This window comes from Bufo gargarizans, chromosome 2, assembly GCF_014858855.1.
Source record: "Bufo gargarizans isolate SCDJY-AF-19 chromosome 2, ASM1485885v1, whole genome shotgun sequence".
Classification (NCBI taxonomy): Eukaryota; Metazoa; Chordata; class Amphibia; order Anura; family Bufonidae; genus Bufo; species Bufo gargarizans.
Genome location: NC_058081.1, coordinates 586,879,007 through 586,902,566, shown reverse-complemented (window position 1 = coordinate 586,902,566; position 23,560 = coordinate 586,879,007). Strand labels below are relative to the sequence as shown.

The 23,560-nt window shown below is 44.5% G+C and overlaps 1 protein-coding gene across 1 annotated transcript in view; it reads left to right on the top strand.

Moving 5' to 3' along the window:
* The first annotated feature begins 38 nt into the window (after nt 1-38).
* The window catches only part of LOC122926762 (probable glutamate receptor), a 48,986-nt gene continuing 25,464 nt past the window's right edge, over nt 39-23,560 (top strand). The window contains exons 1-5 of the mRNA XM_044278237.1: nt 39-102; nt 3,732-3,797; nt 8,321-8,352; nt 10,739-10,789; nt 10,940-11,122. Coding sequence (XP_044134172.1) covers nt 3,740-3,797; nt 8,321-8,352; nt 10,739-10,789; nt 10,940-11,122 — 324 coding nt within the window. The 5' untranslated portion in view covers nt 39-102; nt 3,732-3,739. The remainder of the gene's footprint in view (nt 103-3,731; nt 3,798-8,320; nt 8,353-10,738; nt 10,790-10,939; nt 11,123-23,560) is intronic.

Below are 23,560 nucleotides of genomic sequence, written 5' to 3'. Positions count from 1 at the left end.
GGATTTGCAATGTTTTCCTGAGAAGCTCTTTTCTCTCTCATTGCTGTCGAGAGGCGAATTACAGACACACAAGACTCTGCTTCCAGGAGGAGAACCCAAGGGGTAAGACTTCATCCTTAAATCTTAAACTATGAATTTATTTTAAGTATGTTTTTATACTCAGACTGTTCCAAAAATTATCAAATTTTTCATATCATTCTTTTAATTTCTGTTAAAATCTTTTTCTTTTTGGGAAAGCAATTCTATGTAAAACTTCATTTACTATGCCTATTTTTTTAAACAATGCTTTACTCATCTAACTATGGGTTTGTCGTGCACCTGAACACTATTATTTTTATTCCTGTTTTGTGATGTTTTTGTAATTATATTATTTTGTAATTATATATTATAATTTTTTCATTATTGATATCATTTAGGAAATGTTTTTGGAGTGTCAAGCAGGAAAAATTTAGCAGTTCATAGTTTTGCATTTTTCATTGTTATACCATTTTTGAAATGTTTTTATACATTTGTCAGCCCTTTTACATGATTTTCGTAAAACTTAAAAAGTTTACTGTTAGCAGCAATGTCAGACCTGTAAGATAATGATTAGAAAAACCAAAGTTTCCTATGAAAATAACCCTGAGGGTGGTCATATAGAAGCAGAATAGGTTAAGGTGGGAAAAACAACGGGTCTATTTTTAGTGAAATGTTTTACTGATCCAATTACCTAGCAACACATCCGAATTTCTTAGATCTGGCTTTGGAGAACACGTCATTTTGTGAGATATTCTGAAGATTTTGCAGAATCTTGTGAATTGTAAAGTCTGTAGACATAGGTGATTACTATAAGCAGGTTTACAATATTGTGCATTATAGAAAATTCGTATTTGTAGGAGGGCAAGGTTTCATGAAAACCTTTCTGTTGATTTCTAAGATGAGATTTAAACAGATTTATAAGTTAATATACTGCTCGTTAATTCCAATTTAATGCTTTCCTATACAGTGCCTTGTGATCACTACTTTAGAGCCCTATACTGTGATACGTTGCAGCCAAGAGGCAGTCGGGGGTACTGCAACTAAGAACCAAAATGTAGACATCAATAATACCATATACGGTACATAGCAAATTCATATGATTTCTTTTCAGTTACCTGCCGCCAACTAGTGTTGAGTAAATCAAAGCCAAGTGAACTGACTTCGATCCAACTGTCAGGAAAAACTTGATTCACCATGAAGCCGAATCTATTTTTCCTGAAATGGTGGCAAAAAAAATAATACATACTCGTCTCATCCATTTGCTCACAGAGAGGCCATCGCGGCCATCTTGATTGAAGTTACCACTTAAAATCACGCGTGGGCGTGGTGAGGTCACCAGTGATGACATCACCGCACCCGGTCAGCATGATGACGCCATCACATCTCGCGTGGTGTCTTCAATCAAGATGGCCGCAGCGGTCTCTCTGTGAGCAAATGGATTAGGTGAGTACGTTGTTTTTTTTGTTTTGTTTTTACCGGATTAACCCCTGAAAGCCCATAACTGTAGCATCAGATGCTGGGGGAAGGGGTGGCACGATCGCTGCTCCCCATCATTGCGCCCGCTACATACAAAGGAATGCACTTCGTGATGAAGTAATTCGTCACAAATCAAATTTCTTTGTGAAATTCTGCGAAGCAGCCAAATAAAGTTTTTCATAACTAGCACCAATGTAGCGACACACTATAATGTTCTTAAAGTGCATCTGTCAGCAGGATTAGACCTATTAAAACAGGCATAATGCCCTGCAGGGCCGATTTCTTGTGCTGCTATGTGGCGCCATTAAAGGCCAATCCTTGTTTTAGCTTATGTGCAAACTAGGGCAGGCCCCAGCATTCGATGCACCTTTGCTCCTCCACTCGGTAGCGCTGGAAACCCCCCCTTTACTTGACTGACAGGGCCAGGTATCAGCAGTGTCATCTCACCTGGACCTGTAATCCAGCACCTGCCTTATATTGTCCCCCCTTGGGGCATCACCCACACCTATGTCTACTATGAGGCCCCCAAAGCGAAGGACGGTGCATAGCACAAGCGCTGCCACTATTCGTTCACTTCTATGGAACTGCCTAAAATTGCTGAGCTTTGGGGGCTCCGTTGTAGAGATAGGTGCACTCTACATTTATTTCTGTGGGAGTTCCAGAAATAGCGAGTGCTCTCGCTTTGCTTTTTTTGGAACGCCCATAGAAGTGAATAGAAAGCACACGCCACACTCCAAAGACATTGTGATAGGCCATTGCTAAAAGTAGAAAATTTGTAGTTTTACTAAACATGAGTCTCATCGAAGTTCTGGTTAGTAGAGGGTCTGGCTGTTGTCACCATATAACAGATTATGAAACCAAATTTTCGGCTTCATGCACATGACCATATTTTTCATCCGTGATCCATCAACATCATATAGGTGTGGTCCCACCTCTAGGACCTGCTCCTTTCTCCAGGGTGGGCCCCTCAAAGTGAAGGGAGGGGAGCTGTACATGTGCGGCTACCCTTCGTTCACCACTATGGGACTTCAGAAAAGAACTGTTCTCACTCGGCTATTTTCGGACTTCCCCAAGCAGTGTATGGAGAGTGCATGGTCACCTCTTCTTTCACTGCTTTGGGACTCTCCTTCACTTTGGGGGCCCCTTTTTGGAGATAGGAGCGGGTCCCAGAAGTGGGACCTGTCTAACATGATTGATGGCATATCCTAGTAATATGCTATCAACATCTGAGATGGGTCAAACCCTTTAACTTAGCTCTTCCAGTAGTCATCCAATTGTGTATTGTAGCGGTCTGCATGTACCCTTCTTCTCCCATGTTTTGCCCCTCACTCAGTGTGAAGTCCCTCTAACAAGCTGATATTTATTCTGCCTACAATTAAAGTGATGAGCTCAGTTTTTCTCCCATGACCCCATAGGACCCAATGTTCTCCAGACCATAGGAGAACACGGATGGATAGATGCTGTCTGTATCTATAAATTTCACCAAAATCCTTGGACCGCTGATTAGGACCTGACATCATACATTTCTTTTTGAGGTGTTTATAATTTTCTCGATCACTTTCCACACGTCAAGCACATTGAATCTTTTTTAATTGCGGGAACCAACTATAAGAGACTTGTACATAATACATTCCATACCCATTAGTCCAATACCAATGGGGGGTGACGCCTACGTTATCCTATTGTGATAGCATAGACCATAACAGAAACGGGTAAAAATGGCACCATATAGTGTCTGCGTGGAGCATCATGTCAGGGGCAAAGTTATAGGGGTTCAGTGGTAGCAGTCTCTGGTGCCTAAAGAATCTCAAAGGGCCATTTGCCACAGAGAAACCATCACTGTTATGACACATGGTAAGGGGAGGCCCCGTTACAGATTTTGTACATCCGGGACATATTATGATTGAGCCCCGTTCTTATTATTTTAATTACCGATGTTCACTTATTGGACATAAAGTAGCCACTGTGAGATGTCCCAACCCTTCTTAGGATCTTCAGGACCCCCCACCTCGCTGTGACAAAGTATAGCCTACATTGCATCCATAACTAGCAGATGTGATGCTCCTCATCGGGTACGTGACTGTAGTGATTGCATCCAGGAGCTGCTAATTATTGGCCAAGAAACAAGAGCGAGAACCCTAGTAACAGGAGTAAAATAACATATCCTTGGCAACAGAAAGCTACGGTTTTGGAAAGTGAACGTAATTGGAATCTCTGCCTTTCTTTATGTCTTGCAGTGACGGCCATGAAGAAATCCCTGGCGCTGCTTTTGACACTTGTCATCCTGTGGATGGAGGACGCAGGTCGGTAGAAAAGTTTATGGAAATTAACACTCCGGAGATGCAGGGGAGTAATCAGGAGATACTCAATGCTACTGTTGGGTATTTCTTTCCATACATTTTAGAAATCTGAGGATTATTCGGGTCGCGTTTAGGGTTTTTAGGGTCCATTCACACGTCCGTAGTGTACTGCGGATCCGCAATACACACGGCCGGCACCCCCATAGAACTGCCTATTCTTGTCTGGAAATTGCGGAAAAGAATAGGACATGTTCTATTTTTTTCCGGAGCTGAGGACCGGAAGATCGGGGCGCGCTCCAGAAATGCGGATGCAGACAGCACACTGTGAGCTGTCCGGATCCATTCCTGCCCCATAGAGAATGAATGGGTCCGCACCCGTTCCGCAGAATTCTACAGACATGTGAATGGACCCTAAGAGGACCTTTCTCTTCTCCTGACTTGTCTGGAGCATCTCTCCTTATGACTCTGTGTTGTGCCATTCCTCTATTATTCCTGCTAGAAGTGTATAAATAAATTGCCAGCAGTCTTTGCCGGACACAGTTGAGGTGTCACATGTGTTGCTCCAGGGCACTACATCTGCAGTAAAGGTACTGGTGGGTGTTACCAGTAGAGGGTGTGTCTGACTCTGTCCAATCAGTGCCACTGGTGTCAGACTATGCAGGGACACCCCCCCCCCCCCAACTGGTAACACCCATCTGTACCTTTCCTGGAAGCTGCCAGGAATTCATAGAAATGGCAGAGGAATGGCACAACACAGAGTCCTAAGAATAGATGCTCCAGAATTGTCAATAGATAGGGAATGTAAGTAGTGACTAAGACACAAGTCAGGAGAGGTGACAGGTCCTCTTCAATAATAAAAACATAGGGGGTCATTTATCAAACAGAAATACGCCAAAATTAGGGGTATTTCTGGAGCAGATTGCGGCGAAAGGTCCTCAGCGCTGATAGTGTCTGTGACGGGACACCCCCCAACTCATGACGGCCAGTGGGCAATTCACAAACTTCTATCAGGAATAATAGAGGAACAGCACAACACAGATGTTTTCAAAGTGCCAACGAGAAAGACTCACCTCAATTATCAAGTGACCACTTACTTTCACCAAATGGATTCTCCTCCAGTGAACGGGTCTAATTCATTAACGCTCCGAAAATGGGAGGACTTTATCATTTGTGGGGTTCTAAAGCGCCTTTATAAGTGACTGCTGTCAGACAGATGGCGGCCGTCTGCTGACTGAGCTACATCCACATCAAAGCAAATATAAAGTCTGTATAATCACAGAGTATAATAAACCTGACCCATATGTTTATGTGGATATAAACTCCTATGTATAAAGACGTGGTTCACATTACAGCAAAGAAAGAGTTAATGGCCCGTCTTCTCAGGAGACTGATATTAGTCATCTGGATCCACTTTACCTCAAATATGTCTTTGTATTAACGGTACAGTGCAGTCTTTATGTTACACGCATCCCCATGGTTTCGCACTGGCGTTTAAGGAGCTTTAATAGGGATTGCAATAGATACATGAAAAAAGTAAAAGTCAGTGGAGCGCCACAGTGTTCCTGCTAGGGCCAGGAAAAGAGGATGGCCGTTTGGCATTTTAGAAATCTGCCCTATGTCACATTATTATCGCATTTGTAACCAAAATACGTGAATCTTAATTTGGTTTAGCCTGTATTGCTTTGACTTTGGGCGCTCCACTGACTTTTACTTTTTTCGCGTATCTATGGCATGCCGCGACCTGCGAGTCAGGCCGCTGAGGACTATTAGTCCAATCGGGTGTGAGCAGCCTCAATAAGTGTCATCCATCCATTTCTCTTCCTTTTTTCTTTTTCATCGAATCCGTGGGTATCCCTTGGCGCTTACACCTCTTGTTTAACCCCTCTTTTGTCACCTCTCAGATCCACACCACAGATCTCTACTCATTCCTTCCCACCCCTGCCCTCTTTCCCACCTACCTTGTCCTCTTCACCTACCTCTCTCTGTCCTTCCCATTTTTTTCCCTCCACTTCTCTGCATCCATCTAACCTATATATTGTGCAGGATTAAAAAAAGATGGCTGCTTTAATCTAAAAACAGTGCCACACTTGTTTACAGGTTGTATGTGGTATTGCAACTCAGACTCATTCACTTTGATGAAGCTAAGCAGCAGTACCAGAATCCGTAGACATGTATGGCACCATCTGTGGAAGAAATAAACCATATTTATCTAATGGCGGACCAACGTTTTATGTTGAGCCTACTTAAAGGGGTTGACCACTTTCTGGCTACTTGTGACCAATGTGTTTGTTAGATGATTGTATGGCACTTACTAATATAGCCTGCACCCTTTTCTATATTTCATAAGGTATACCCCCTTGTTTGCCAAGTCTTTTGTGCTGTCCGTACAGAGGACCTGTCCTTAAAATGATCTGTCTGGTCACATGAACCTCCATCAGCAGCCAACTCCATGTGATGTCTCCTGCATTTCACCACACTGTGCCAGCACTAAACTCCCAACAGTGTAAGTGCAGATGGCAGGTACAGTGGGGGAGATTTATCAAACTGGTGTAAAGTAGAACTGGCTTAGTTGCCCATAGCAACCAATCAGATTCCACCTTTCATTTTCCAAAGGAGCTGTGAAAAATGAAAGGTGGAATCTGATTGGTTGCTATGGGCAATGAAACCAGTTTTACTTTACACCAGTTTGATAAATCTCCCCCAGCGTATTTTAAAAGAAACCTCACATGGAGGTGATTTGCCTGGTCATATGACCCTCCATAAGCAGCCATTTTGAGGACAGGACCTCTGTGCGGACAGCACAAAAGATTTGGCAAACAAAGGGGTATACCTTATGAAATATAGAAAATGGTGTAGTATTTTAAGAAAGGCTATATTAGTAAGTGCCATATAATCATCGTACAAACACATTGGTCGATAATAACCAGAAAGTGGCCAACCCCTTTAAATTCTAACTCAAGGGGCAGTACTACTATACTAAGGTAGGTACACCCACATGACAGCCCACATTCATAATTGGACCTATCCATATATACGCCACTTCGGCTGGGTTTCCACATAGTAGTAAAGAGCATCTGTCAGTAAGGTCATCCCTATTAAAATAGACATACTCCCAGATGGGGTAGATCCTGCTGATTAAAACAATGTCTGTATTGTGAAAATCGGTTGCGGCGTTATTTTTAAAGGGGTTCTGCAGTTTTTTTAAACTGATGATCTGTCCTCTGGATAGATCATCAGCATCTGAACGGCGGGGGTCCGACACCCGGGACCCCCGCCGATCAGCTGTTTGAGAAGGCAGAGGCGCTGGCAGTAGTACCGCAGCCTTCTCGCTGTCACGACTAGTATCAATGGCCTGGGCGGGGCTAAACTCTGTTCACTTGAATGGAGTTTAGCCACGCCCAGGCCAGTGATACTAGTCGTGATGTCGCTGGGCCTGCGGTAAACAGCGAGAAGTTCGCGGCACTGCTGCCAGCGCCGCTGCCTTCTCAAACAGCTGATCGGCAGGGGTCCCGGGTGTCGGACCCTGGCGATCAGATGCTGATGATCTACCCAGAGCATAGAACATCAGTTTAAAAAAACTGCAGAACCCCCTTTAATGTGACTATAGGCGTCAGTGCACAGAGGGGGCGGGATCTAGGCCCTCAATGGTGCTTAATCTTGCAGCGCTAGCCACGCCCCTCCGTGAAGAGCAGCCCTAATTTTCAAGAAGAATGAAAGTCTTTTTTTTCTGGGGAACGGCGCGACTGATTTTCACAAGACAGGTGTCATTTTAATCAGCAGGATCAACTCTACCACTCAGTATGCCTGGTTTAATGGGGATGATACTGCTGACTATTGCTCTTTAAATTAAAGGTACAGCCTGAGTAAGATTGGGAACACTGTTCTGCATCCCCAGATGTTTTTCAGGTGCTATCTGCGTGTAAATTTCTGTCAGAGCAAGAGCAAATGAGCAATAAAACCTGGGTGGGAGCTCGCTGCGCTTACTGGTTCACAGCGCAGGAATTTTATACCGACTCTAATGGTTATGTAGAGGACGACAGCCGGAATAAAGGCCAGATAAAGGTTTTGGCAGCCTCCTACCGTGAGATGCCAGGGCATCAATAGATCAACAGCTCTTCAGCTTGACTTGAAAAGATTTTTTTATGTAAGAGGGGCCTTGAAAAGGTAACAAGACGATGCATTCTCGGAGCAGTCAACTCAAGCTGGGATCAGGAGAACAACAAAGCCTGTTTTACAACTCTTCCAAGTCCTGCCAAAGATTATGTAGGAAAAGAAAAAAGAATCTCAGGAAAAAGGGGCCATGCGGTCAGAGCTGGACAAGCCGATCCTTGGGATTTTATTTTTTTGCTTGTAATTATATTTTGGTGTCATTTAAAGAGTATCGAGACAACAACGTCTTTCTTTCCTTGAGCCTTGTTGACGCCCCCAGAGAATGCCCTAGTGTTCTCCAAGAAGTCCAGGTCACGAGATGTTATAATGCCTTGGACGTTATGTACTGCTTACATCAAATCTGTTTGTTTCTTTAGGTGCTGAAAGATCGGATGGATTTCACTTAAAGGTAACAACATGTGGAACTAGGAAGAAAACTGAGCATAGCAACAACTGTTTCCATGGTTACAGAGATGGCAAAAATGCAAGAGACACTAGCAGCATGTCTTCCATATGACAGCAAGAGCCACAAATTCTCCTCTAAGTGACAATATTTGCTAGCAGGCCAGGATTAGGGCTATCTTACCTGTCCGTATATAAAGTGCACGCTCCTTATGTATTTTTTTGGCCAAGTTGAGGAAAGACCGTTATTCTTTCTCCTAGGTTCTGCTACTGTCTTTTCCAGAAAAGAATAAAGAAGGCCATGTAAATTAGTTATTGTAGATCCAGGAGTAACCTTTTTAATGAAGAATATACCACTGGGGTAGGCTTATGAAAATTCTTGGCCATTGCAACCTATCACTGTGCAGCTGAGCTGTGATTGGTTGCTCATATTAACATGTAAACAATAAAATTTGGGACATTTAAGCCCTGTCTCTCGGACTACTCGGTAATACACCCCAAACTCCCTGAAGCGCCCACAAAACAGACAATTTGGGGACAGGGCTTACAAAAGCCCCACCTCTTTCACAGGATTGTCCCAGCAAAATTAGGACTGTTGGAAAGTATGGTGGCTATGTGTAGACCATTTGTGTACTTGTTCTTTCAAAGAAGATTCCAAGAAACAATCTCATGTAAAAATGTTTACATATGACCTGCCCATTTAAATAGGTCATACCCCTAACCTAGGGCACTTAAAGGGTTTCTACCACTTGAATATCACATATTTGGTGTTCAGACACTAGCGATCCGCTAGTGTCTGTTCTTGCCTACAAGCTAATTATCACATTAATCCGGCCTGCCGATATCTCAAAAAAAGCACTTTTATCTTTATGCAAATGAGCCTCTAGGTGCTATGCAGGCGTTTTTCATAGCACCTAGAGGCTCCGTCTACCTTGCAGTTTGCCGCCCTGCGCCTCGCTCCAGCACGCCCATCTCTGCCTGTAATCGATCCTCCCCCTGCTTCAGCCTTCCGAAATCTCGCGCCTGCGCCGTCCGTCGCGGCATTCGGCGCAGGCGCAGTCCATGTCTGATCGCTCCGTGCTCAGACATTTCCACTGCGCCTGCGCCGATGTCATCGGCGCAGGCGCAGTGGAAATGTCTGAGCACGGAGCGGTCAGACATTGACTGCGCCTGCGCCGAATGCCTCCGAATGCCGCGACGGACGGCGCAGGCGCGAGATTTCGGAAGGCTGAAGCAGGGGGAGGATCGATTACAGGCAGAGATGGGCGTGCTGGAGCGAGGCGCAGGGCGGCAAACTGCAAGGTAGACGGAGCCTCTAGGTGCTATGAAAAACGCCTGCATAGCACCTAGAGGCTCATTTGCATAAAGATAAAAGTGCTTTTTTTGAGGTATCGGCAGGCCGGATTAATGTGATAATTAGCTTGTAGGCAAGAACAGACACTAGCGGATCGCTAGTGTCTGAACACCAAATATGTGATATTCAAGTGGTAGAAACCCTTTAAATAGTGAGTATGACACCTAGGGGTTGACTGGGAACTTATTGTGGTCTATGGAAAGAAACCTAAAAGTGTTGTAGGCTGGTCACAGTTGACAGAAGGTGGGGCCAGCAATACCGTAGTGCTGAGCAAAATGCCGCCCCAGCAGAACCAAATACCACAGTGCAGCACAAAATACTGCCGCCTACGCCATAGTATGAAACCGTGTCATCGTCTCGAGGATGGCAATGCAGTTATATTCGGGCCAGGTGAATAAATGTCTCATGCTCCTACATTAAATAATGCTGAGAGTATCAGATCTTTATGTACCTGGCTGGTGGCCAAGAGGAGTACATGGGTGGCCCCCTGGGCATCGGCCCACCGAGAAACTTCCCTGTAGGGTCAATGACCAGCCCACCCATGATGACTCCCCAAAATACAACCCAGTCTCAGACCAAACCTCCTAAACTAATGGAGACCCCTTTTCCAAGACTTTTTTTTTTTTACTGTTGACCTATCCTTTTAACCCCCGCAGATCAGCTGTTTGAGAGGGCACTAGCACTTGCAATAGAGCCACAGCCTTCTCACAGCTTTACCTAGTCCATGTCATCTCGCGTTCATCAGTCACATGGCCTAGGCGCAGCTCAGCCCCATAGAAGTGAATGGACCTGAGCGCGATACCAAGCACAGCCGCTATACAATGGACAGCATTGTACTCAAAGGCTGAATCCAGGGGTATTGGCCTTCCTGGCCTGTATTCACTATTTGGGGCATAACCAACTCATCCACCAACTATGGTACCATATGAACCAGCATGCTCAACCATACTCCTGTCCATTTCACTTGTATTGGCGTTCAATGTCATCCTTTAATTTGTGAACTGGTAACAATTACATCAGAACTACATTTTATTTATAGGGAAGAACAAAGCGTCAAATTCCAAAAACTGTGACGGTCACCACCATTCTGGTAAGTACTTGGTCATGTTGACTGTCTCCTGACATGATCCTCCTGTTCTAAAAACACATCCTCGTTTAGAATCACAATATTTTTGATGCAATCTCCTATCACCTTAGGACTAGATTTAGCTGCTTAACATTACATAATGGTCTTCCACAGGAACAGCCCTTTGCTATGATGACGGACTCGGGTGAATTAGAAGGATACTGTGTGGATCTTCTGTCTGAACTTTCTGAAGCTTTGAAGTTTAATTACACATTACATGTTGTGAAAGACAGCCGATACGGTATAAAGGACCAAAATGGAGATTGGAATGGAATGGTTGGAGAGGTTATTAGGAAGGTAAGTTATTAATGACTTCCAGATCTTCTGCCATTGTGTCACATTTAATAATGTCAGAAAAGCAACTTACATTCTAAATCTATTGTAGCTCCTATGGCAAATCTTACTTGCTGCGTAATGAAAAGTTATGCAACCTTTTATTTACAGTTCTCACCTTTTTTCAGATGAATATATCTTGCTTCATTGGGCATGGGCCCAATTTACAGTTTATGGGCTTGTTCACACGACCGTGCGCTGCCCGTGGACCGCAAATTGCGGTCCGCAATGCACAGGCACCGACCATGGGCAGCCGCAAGCGTATCGCAGACCCATCACTTGAATGGGTCCTCGATCCGTCCATTCCGCAAAAAGATAGAGCAAGTTCTATCTTTTTGCGGTGAAGAAGCACGGAATACCACAGAAGCACTCCATAGTGCTTCCGTGGGGTTCCGTTCCATACTTCATTTCCGCATCTCCGCATTTGCGGACCCATTCAAGTCAATGGGTCCGCATCCGTGATGCGGAATGCACACGGAAGGGTGCCTGTGTATTGCAGATCCGCATATGCGGTCCGCAATATGGCAACAGGACACCTACGGTCGTGTAAACAAGCCCTATACCAGTGAAGTGAGGAGTACCACCCTCAGTTTCAATGGAATGGTGCGCATACACCTGATGCTGCTGCATAAGAGTCTCAGACTCTTCTCCTGTTAAGGCCTCTTGCACACAACCGTATGGCTTTTTCAGTATTTTGCAGTCTGCAAAAAATACGGATGATCTCCGTGTGCATTCAGTTTTTTGCAGAACGGAACAGATGGCCACTGATAGAACAGTACTATCCTTGTCCGTTATGCGGACAATAATAGGACATGTTCTATCTTTGAACGGAACGGAAAAACTAAAACGGAAGGCTTACGAGGTACCTTCCTTTTTTTTGCGGATCTATTGAAATGAATGGTTCCGTATACGGAATGCAAAAAAACTGAACGGAAACGGGGAAAAAAATGAGTTTGTGTGCAGGCCTAAGGGCCCATGCACACGAAAGTATTTTCTTTCTGTGTCCATTCCGTTCTTTTTGCAGACCGTATGCGGAACCATTCACTTCAATGGGTCCGCAAAAAAACCAGAAGTTACTCCGTGTGCATTCCGTTTCCGTATGTCCGTTCTGCAAAGAAATAGAACATGTCCTATTATTGTCTGCATTACGGACAAGGATAGGACTCTTAGGGCTCATGCACATTGAGTAACTTCCGTTTTTTTTGTGGACCCATTGAAGTGAATGGTTCCTGCGTACGGTCCGCAAAAAAAACGGAACGGACACAGAAAAAAAATAAGTTTGTGTGCATGAGCACTAAGTTTGATATTCCTTGACTATTTTTTGTAGGAATGGATGGGTATGCTATGGGCAGATTTGGGACCCTGAACCTCAGCTGAAGCTGCATAATGCTTCAAACCAGGTGGCTCCGAACCAGGTGACAGGTTCCCTTTAATTTCACATCTGGTGCAGAAATTCTTAAAAGAGCTGTTACAGTAAAATATTCTACATTTTTCAAACCAGCACCTGGATCTGAATAGTCATCTAATTAAAATTTAGCTGCTGTTTGTTATTTTTCTTATTTCTTTGTCCACCTCACTGACGTGGTCGCACGTGCTCAGTTTAAATTTTCAACTGCTACCAGCTATATCTTCTGTTAGAAGCTGTGGTTGTTACAGGGAGGAGGCTGTAGGAGAAAAGGCACAGTCCTTAAGAAAGGACATGCCCTCTGAGTTACTCGCCTGAAATATATCTAGCATAACAATTAGAGCAATAAATAGGGATCTCTGGTTCCGTGTCAGGTACAGGGTAGCTTTGTTAGAAAGAGATTGTGATGTACTATATCAGAGGTCCCTAAATATGGGTCGCACATAGAAAAAATTTCCAGTTGAGGGGCCACAATATCCACATATATCACACGTTCAGCACATATATATGTCAAACTCGCTTCCTCAAACTTTACCTCAGCCGGTCATGGGGGATGACAAAAGCGAACAGTGAGATAACAGAGGCATCACTATTTTGAGGCTTTCTAATCAGTTTTCAAAAGTAAATTTCACATGGATAGCCAGACCCCAGATGAGACTCCACAATTAACTGACTCCCAGACTAGACCCCAACATTCATACACACCTCCAAACAGATCCAGAATTTACAGGCCTCCAGACCAGACCCCAAATTGATGCAGACTGCAGATCAACCCCCAAATTAATAAAGACCGCAAATCAGCCCCCAAATTTATACAGATCTCAGATCTGACCAAAAAAGCTAAAAGGTCCGCCACTGAAAATTATGCAAATTCTGAAATTCCTTTATTAATCTATGTTGATTAAAAACATAGACAAACCTATGCGTTTTGAGAGCAAAGGGCACTCTTACTTATGGCCAGGGGGTGTAACTATCTTAGTGGCAGACCATGCAACTGCTATGGGACCCAGGGCAAGAGGAGGCCCAGTGGGGATCATCCCCTCTTCTACTGGAGGTGAAAACTTGGTCAGGACTCTACCCTCTAAGGGAACAACGTTTAGAGACAGTGGAAAAAATGTCCCAAGGGTCATTGAAAAGGATTTGGGCAGAAAACCTTCTGTCCTGTGTGGGGGGCTTGGTTTGATCCTTACTATGGGGCCCTTACTTCTCTATGTACTCCCCTGATCATGGCATAAGAACAGATCACGATGCCACAGATCAGACCCCCAATGTTCACAGATCCTAACTCAGACTACTGCCATCCCCTATAACTCCCACCCTACCCCTCTATCCCCTAAATGTCAATAAAAAATTAGAGCAAATGCAAACAAAAAAAAGAAGAGCAAACAAAAAGAAAAAATACTCACTTCTCCTCCTCTGGGCACTGCCACCAATTTGGCTGTTCTGCAGAGCAACACTGCGTCCTGACATTGCGCAGTGTCAGGGTATAGTGCAATATGACCAAATATTTTGTATTGAGGTCATAGTGCAACGCTCACTGAAGAGGATCAGGGAGTGGTGAGTAATGAAAGTGCAGTCCTATACTCACCGTTCCCTGGATCACCTGTCCTGTACTAATAAGCACTTACACAATGGAAGCACTAATTACCCCCCCCCCCCCCAATGTGATAACCCAGGCTTCCGATAATTGCCTTGGGGGCCAAGACCCATGTACTATATGATGTCTGATATTTACATCAATCACAGCATGACCCCTCTAAAAGCCTTTTAAACAGGCCAAGGATCGGCCAATTATTGGGACTAAACGTTCCTACAAATGCTCATTCCCAATAATTCCCCCATGTAAAGGTGACTGATTCTACTGCATAAGAAATTATTTGTGGGTAGCACATTGTTCTGTGCAAACAGGGATCTGCTGCCAACAAACAATGAATCCGTATGGGGACAACTGATCATGGTAGTGATCTTTCATCCCCATACACAGTAGATGATTGCTGTATTCAATGGCAGCTGAACGAGTGGCAAATGATCCGGAATGAACAGTTGGTTACCGATAATTGACCTGTTTCTCAGTCCATGTAAATGGCCCTTATTGTCCAGCAGTTGTATAGATATAGAATGATATCTGTCATGGGTTCTTTACCCACAATATATCCATAATATCTTCTTTGTCACTATCGTCTACATCATCTGATCCTTCCAGTTCATCAACAAGGGATCAACAGGATGAAACATAAATCAGCACACAGATTCAGGAGCCAGAGGGCAAGTTATGTATGGGGTCCTCACAATAACTGCTCCATTTCAGCGTATTGTTCCTGTGACTATTTGCAGTGGATAGCCCAAGGGCTGCAGACAACTTCTGTAGTGTGATCAGTAATGAGGTCATCTAGGGATCAAAAGGTTATTCCTATCTCATAAAGTAATAGCTTATCATATGCCATCACTTTGTAATTAATGGGGGCTAAACTGCTGGGAGAATGAAGGGGCACCACCACTCGCCACCACCAGGGAACTGCACCACAGCTCCCTTCATGTGAATAAATGGCACATCATGTTTTTAATAAATTTGTGTGTTTTATGATTTTTAGCCATACCCCCTATTTATTGACACTTTAAAATTGTAAGTCTAGAGACACTCATAGTGAAAAAGATAATAAGAGTCATTGCAAAATTCTGCTCATTTGCGGTAAAAGTGCACAGTTCTGTCTTCCTTATGTGTGAGTGGGGCATAAGTTGACGGGCAGCTAAGACGTTAGTTACGTATTTCTGTTATTCTGCTTTGTTATAGAAGCAGAACAATAAAGATAACGGAAGTGCCGGATTCCGCACATAACTGAAACAAACGGAGCGGGGAACAGACCCCAATGAGTAATGACTATAATGGGATCCGTTCGGTTTCCATTCGGGAGAACGTTTTTTCACTATTTTTAATGAATTCTTTAACTGAGCCCCCGAATGCAGCCTCCGAAACAGATGTGAACCTAGCCTTAACTCCCTTTCTAGCAATTCATTGACTCTGGAGGAACATCCAGTTCAACTTTTATTGCAAGGATAGGATGAACCTGAGGAAAGAGAATAATGCTTACTATGCTGATTAGCATGTAACAGTAGGCTATAGCACAAAGCTATGCAAACATTAACATGTGCATGTGATGTACATACAGTACATCACATCAATATGCATAAATACACATCCTGCAATGCTAGTAGCCTAAAACATACCAGTAATACCACCTTAAAGTGGTTGGCATATCTCACTCACATATCACTAGAACGGGGCCCCCAAACTGAAGGAAAGAGCAACACGCATGAGCGGCGTGCTCTCCATTCACTTCTATGGGAGATCAGAAAACAGAGTGATTGGCTATTTCCAGAACTCCCATAAAAGTGAATGTAAAGTGCACAGTGTAAGCCTGGCCACTTCTCCATTCACCTCTATGGGAGTAGAACATTTACATAGTCCTAGTCCTGTAGATCTCAGAGTTACAAATGAGAATACCTTACTGAAGGTGCGTAGCCAGGCTCGGACTGGCCCACTGGGGAGCCGGGGAAATGCTCGGTGGGCCCCTGGGATTTACAGTTAAAGGGGTTATCTGAGTTACATATATTTTTTACAATGTGCCTTATAACATACCACATAATACTTTTCTAATGTAGTGTTATCATCTATATTATCAGGTTTCTTCAGCACCGCTTTGGGTCACGTGACCCCCGACGTCATCCAGCCAGCTCCCTGTGCTGACGTTTCGTGTACAGGCTTATCCCTGCCTTAGGGAGTGGCCCGTCTCTGTACACAAAACGTCAGAGCCTTGTGTGCCCGCCCCCTTCCTGTGCGTCTGGCTGCCGGCTGGCTCCTGTGAGGGATTACTCATGCACGATCCTTACCAGTGCTGGTAGCAGTATGAAAATAGTATCGCCCTGATCTACTGGCCATCGGACCCCAAAGCTACCCCCCACGAAAAAAAAAAAAAAGTATATCCTTGACCATTTATTGAAAAGATAAATAGATGTAAAAAAATATATATACCATATTTTTCGCTTTATAAGACGCACCTGATGATAAGACGCACCTAGGTTTTTGAGGAGGAAAAATATATTTTCAACCGAAAGGTGTGCTTTTGGTGGGGTTTGAACTATTGGTGGTCTGTGGATGACACTATTATAGGGGATCTGTGGATGACACTGTTATGGAGGGGATCTGTGGATGACACACTTATGGGGTATCTGTGGATGACACACTTATGGGGTATCTGTGGATGACACACATATGGGGTATCTGTGGATGACACACATATGGGGTATCTGTGGATGACACACATATGGGGTATCTGTGGATGACACACTTATGGGGTATCTGTGGATGACACAGTTATGGGGGGATCTGTGGATGACACACTTATGGGGGGATCTGTGGATGACACACTTATGGGGGGGTCTGTGGATGACACACTTATGGGGGGGATCTGTGGATGACACACTTATGGGGTATCTGTGGATGACACACTTATGGGGGGGATCTGTGGATGACACACTTATGGGGGGGATCTGTGGATGACACACTTATGGGGGGGGATCTGTGGATGACACACTTATAGGGGGATCTGTGGATGACACTCTGTTATGAGGGATCTGTGGATGACACTCTGTTATGAGGGATCTGTGGATGACACACTTATGGGGGGGATCTGTGGATGACACACTTATAGGGGGATCTGTGGATGACACTCTGTTATGAGGGATCTGTGGATGACACTTATGTGATTATAATACCCATCATCCTAAAGAATACACTGATATACTGTACATTGGTGTATTCTCAAGGATGAGGGGAGTTATAGTCAGATTAAATATAAACTCTATCCAGGGACTGTTCTGTAATTAGCATGTGTTTATATTAAATATGACTATAACCCCCCTCATCCATAAGAATCCACCCATATACTGCAGTACATGGGTGGATTCCTATGGATGAGGGGGGTTATAGTCATATTTAATATAAACACATGCCAATTACAGAACAGTCTCTGGGCAGTGTTTATATTAAATACTATAACCCCCCTCATCCATAGGAATCCACTCATACACTGCAGTACATGGGGGATATGAGCAGAGAGCAGCAGGGCTAGCAGGCACAATAACTGGAGCGCAGTGTGACAGGCATCCAGCACATAGACGAGAAGACCGGGACCCTGGAGCTCAGGTCAGTGCCGGGGTCCCCTGGCAGCAGCTGGAGGGGACAGGGGGAGAAGATTATACTTACTGGAGCTGCAGGCTCCGGTCCCGGGTGCGCACCAGAAGTGCGGGCTGGAGACAGGGGGAAAAATTTTCACTTACAGGAGCTGAGGACTCCGGTGCCGGGTGCGCACCAGACGTGCAGGCTGGCGGCTGGAGGAGGGGACAGGGGGGAAAACATTTTCACTTACTGGAGCTGCGGGCCCCCGTCCCTGGCGCTGGCAGCAGCGGAGCATAATAAGCGAAGCCGCCAGCCTACCCATCCCTGGTGCGGTCTTGTTAAGGAAGCGTGGGCTGGAGGCAGAAGCCTTCAGTGAAGCCGCCAGCCCACCCAACAGTTTAATGGCCACCTAATTTGCATCGTATTCGTTTTATAAGACGCAGTGACTTTTTCCCTCCCCTTTGGAGGGAAAAAAAGCGCGTCTTATAAAATGAAAAATACGGTATACACTGAGCAAAAAAATAGACGCGACACTTTCAGTTTTGCTCCCATTTTGCATGAGCTGAACTCTAAGATCTAAAATATTTTCTACATACACAAAAGACCCATTACTCTCAAATATTCACAAATCTGTCTAAATCTGTGTTAGTGAGCACTTCTCATTTGCCGAGATAATCCATCCCACCTCACAGGTGTGGCATATCAAGGTGCTGATTAGACAGCATGAATATTGCACAGGTGTGCCTTAGACTGCCCACAAAAAAAGCCACTCTGAAATGTGCAGTTTGATCACACAGCACAATGCCACAGATGTTGCAACGTTTGAGGGAGCGTGCAATTGGCATGCTGACTGCAGGAATGTCTACCAGAGCTGTTGCCCGTGCAATGAATGCTAATTTCTCTACCATAAGCCGTCTCCAAAGGCGTCTCCGAGAATTTGGCAGTACATCCAACCGGCCTCACAACCACAGACCACGTGTAACCACACCAGCCGAGAACCTCCACATCCAGCATGTTCACCTCCATGATCGTCTGAGACCAGCCACCCGGACAGCTGCAACAATAATCGGTTTGCATAACCAAAGAATTTCTGCACAAACTGTCAGAAACCGTCTCAGGGAAGCTCATCTGCATGCTCGTGGCCCATGGTTGCGGTGCAGTTATGGTATGGGCAGGCGTATGTTATGGACAACGTACACAGATGCATTTTACTGATGGCATTTTGAATGCACAGAGATACCGTGATGAGATCCTGAGGCCCATTGTTGTGCCATTCATCCACGACCATCACCTCATGTTGCAGCATGATAATGCACGGCCCCATATTGCAAGGATCTGTACACAATTCCTGGAAGCTGAAAACATCCCAGTTCTTGCATGGCCAGCAATACTCACCGGACATGTCACCCATTGAGCATGTTTGGGATGCTCTGGATCGGCGTATAGACAGCGTGTTCCAGTTCCTGCCAATATTCTGCAACTTCGCACAGCTATTGAAGAGGAGTGGACCAACATTCCACAGGCCACCATCGGCAACCTGATTAACTCTATGCGGCGGAGATGTGTTGCACTGCGTGAGGCAAATGGTGGCCGCACCAGATACTGACTGGTTTTCTGACCCCACTCTATACTGCTGGATATACAGTTGCAAGAAAAAGTATGTGAACCCTTTGGAATGATATGGATTTCTGCACAAATTGGTCATAAAATGTGATCTGATCTTCATCTAAGTCACAACAATAGACAATCACAGTCTGCTTAAGCTAATGACACACAAAGAATTAAATGTTACCATGTTTTTATTGAACACACCATGTAAACATTCACAGTGCAGGTGGAAAAAGTATGTGAACCCCTAGACTAATGACATCTCCAAGAGCTAATTGGAGTGAGGTGTCAGCCAACTGGAGTCCAATAAATGAGATGAGATTGGAGGTGTTGGTTACAGCTGCCCTGCCCTATAAAAAACACACACCAGTTCTGGGTTTGCTTTTCACAAGAAGCATTGCCTGATGTGAATGATGCCTCGCACAAAGGAGCTCTCGATTAAGAATTGTTGACTTGCATAAAGCTGGAAAGAGTTATAAAAGTATTTCCAAAAGCCTTGCTGTTCATCAGTCCACGGTAAGACAAATTGTCTATAAATAGAGAAAGTTCAGCACTGCTGCTACTCTCCCTAGGAGTGGCCATCCTGTAAAGATGACTGCAAGAGCACAGCGCAGACTGCTCAATGAGGTGAAGAATAATCCTAGAGTGTCAGCTAAAGACTTACAAAAGTCTCTGGCATATGCTAACATCCCTGTTAGCAAATCTACGATACGTAAAACACTAAACAAGAATGGATTTCATGGGAGGATACCACAGAGGAAGCCACTGCTGTCCAAAAAAAACATTGCTGCATGTTTACAGTTTGCACAAGAGCACCTGGATGTTCCACAGCAGTACTGGCAAAATATTCTGTGGACAAATGAAACCAAAGTTGAGTTGTTTGGAAGAAACACACAATACTATGTGTGGAGAAAAAGAGGCACAGCACACCAACATCAAAACCTCATCCCAACTGTGAAGTATAGGTGGTGGGGGCATCATGGTTTGGGGCTGCTTTGCTGCGTCAGGGCCTGGACGGATTGCGATCATCAAAGGAAAAATGAATTCCTAAGTTTATCAAGACATTTTGCAGGAGAACTTAAGGCCATCTGTCCACCAGATGAAGCTCAACAAAAGATGGGTGTTGCAACAGGACAACGACCTAAAGCATAGAAGTAAATCAACAACAGAATGGCTTAAACAGAAGAAAATACACCTTCTGGAGTGGCCCAGTCAGAGTCCTGACCTCAACCCAATTGAGATGCTGTGGCATGACCTCAAGAAAGCGATTCACACCAGACATCCAAAGAATATTGCTGAACTGAAACAGTTCTGTAAAGAGGAATGGTCAAGAATTACTCCTGACGGTTGTGCACGTCTGATCTGCAACTACAGGAAACGTTTGGTTGAAGTTATTGCTGCCAAAGGAGGTTCAACCAGTTATTAAATCCAAGGGTTCACATACTTTTTCCACCTGCACTGTGAATGTTTGCATGGTGTGTTCAATAAAAACATGGTAACATTTAATTCTTTGTGTTATTAGTTTAAGCAGACTGTGATTGTCTATTGTTGTGACTTAGATGAAGATCAGATCACATTTTATGACCAATTTGTGCAGAAATCCATATCATTCCAAAGGGTTCACATACTTTTTTTTTGCAACTGTATATATACAATATATATATATATATATATATATATATATACTGCTGTCCTGTGCATAGATAGATGAGATTGATATGCAATGTGACAGGAATATCTTCTGCCTGTGTGAGCTAGGAGATGACCATGTGACTGTGTTTGTGTGTAAGGTTAGGTTGTGCAGAGCAAGCACTGTGCAGGGGGTGGGGAAGGGCAGATTATTCCCACCCACAAATATTCATGAGGGAGAACTCAGGCATTGTTGTTACACGCCCCCACAGCTTTGCTGCAGCATGTAAACAAAGCAAGAATAACAGAACCATGCAAAGGTGTAAGTATGGGTTTTCTCTTAAAGAGGACCTTTCATCGGTCCAAACATTGTGAACTAAGCATCATGACATATACAGCGGCGCCCAGGGATCTCACTGCACTTACTATATTATCCCTGGGCGCCGCTCCGTTCTCCCGTTATGTCCTCCGGTAGGTTCAGGGACTTGGTTATAGTAGGTGGAGACTTAGGGGACTTGGTTATAGTAGGCGGAGTCTGCCATTGTTCTGCTGGGCGTCTCCTTCTCCTAGGCTGTAGTGCTGGCCAATCGCAGCGCAGAGCTCACAGCCTGGGAGGTTTTTTCTCCTAGGCTGTGAGCTCTGCGATGCGATTGGCCAGCGCTACAGCCTAGGAAAAGGAGACGCCCAGCAGAACATACCGGAGGACATAATGGGAGAACGAAGCGGCGCCCAGGGATAATAGTAAGTGCAGTGAGATCCCTGGGCGCCACTGTATAGGTCATGATACTTAGTTCACAATGTTTGGACCGATGAAAGGTCCTCTTTAAGAAATCAAGCTCAACTTTAATGTATATGTATGTCCTGATGAGTTTTATAATTTTTTTATTTTTTATTACTTGAATAACCCCTTTAATGATAAGCGCAGCTGCCTGCCACTTCAATAAACACTCACATTACACTTGTAACCTTAGCAAGTGGCGACATGACTGTGATCACCTCGCCACGTCACTTGCCATGCTAGGCTGCCGCTGCCCAGTGCCTCCGCTCGCCTGTAACACATATCCACGGGTTTAGCCATTGACATAAACTACTTTTCTAGCATATCTCCGTGTAGGGCAGGATAGCTAACTAATAGTCAACTTGACAACCAATCAGCTAAAGGCAAGCAAAAATGTCTGCTCTTCTATTGGCCCAAGTAATTAGCGGGTGGTGTCACTGCTGGAAGAATCGAGCACACAGACTGCGCACATTCTCGGATGAGCTGAGGTAGAGCGCTTGTGCGGTGTCGCGCTGTGTCAGCGAACAGTGACTTCGGAGGGAGAAAGGTAACCTAGATATCTGTGTAGTTGTCTGACGACCAGTGTTGGTGGCTTTGTAGACAAGCCTCTTCTTTTGTGCGACATACAGATTAGGTTGTAGGCTCTGCCAATAGTGCCGAGAGGAATATGCCCTCAAGCTCTTTATATGCATGTATAGATTTCATGGGAGACGTCCGGTGAGTATTATTCTGATACTGGTTTTGTGCAGGCTGAAGAAACAAAGTCCTGGCAAATTCTGGAGGAGGTGAAGTAGAAGTCCAGAAAACCTTAGCAAGCTTAGCAACAGTCTAGTTCTAAATATCCGTTATCATCGTTCATCAAGTGTACATGACGTGTATATACGGTATGAGGATGTGACTGGGTTCACAAAGAGGCTGCGAGGAGATGTGATGTACTTCCTGTCTGCTATGTTCTTTTACATATCCTTATGCTGTAATGCATTTTTTGGCTTATATCATCAGATTCTGATCATGTAGAGATCAGTTGATGCCTTATAAAGCAATTACAGCAGTAGATAGGGGACTTAAAGCAGAAACATTGCTTTTATGGCCTGGGAAAACTTTTAATCAAGTTTTTTTTATTTGTTTTTTATGTCCCAAATGCCCTAAAAATATTTTTTATAATATACTTTAATGATTTTCAATTTTTAATAGATATATTCCCCCCTAAAGCCCCTATTCCTGCTTGTTTTAAATTCACTATTCTACACCTCACTGACTTGCCAGCGGTGTACGAAGTACGGACTGTACACTTTACGAATGGGACCGCAGAGAACAGCGGATGGGCAGGAGCACACATTGCATTACTAAATCCTGGCATAGCACATGGGTACCCTGTAACCATGTGCTATGCCAGGATTAGCTGAGCAGAACGGGATCCTGCTTCTGCCTGCTTCGCTGACATGCAGGACTCTTAGCTTAGTGAAGCAGGCACATGCAGGAGCCGCTCAGCTAATCCTGGCATAGCACATGGTTACAGGGTACCCAGCCTTGGACTGGCCCACAGGGGTACAGGTGAATCCCCCAGCGGGCCCCTGAGCAAGGTGGGCCTCTAGTCTCCCACCCCCTGCACAAGTGGCACATAACACAGTAGACTTACTGCACTACATACATATATTCAGTGTACGGCACCTTATCCAGCCGATGTTCATATAAAAAACTCCATAGATTATAAAAAAAAGTTTAATATTATAGACACGATCAAGCTGAGATGACTTCTAGGTACAGAGGATAGCTGCCAGTGTCCTCTTCTCCCCAGGACATTCC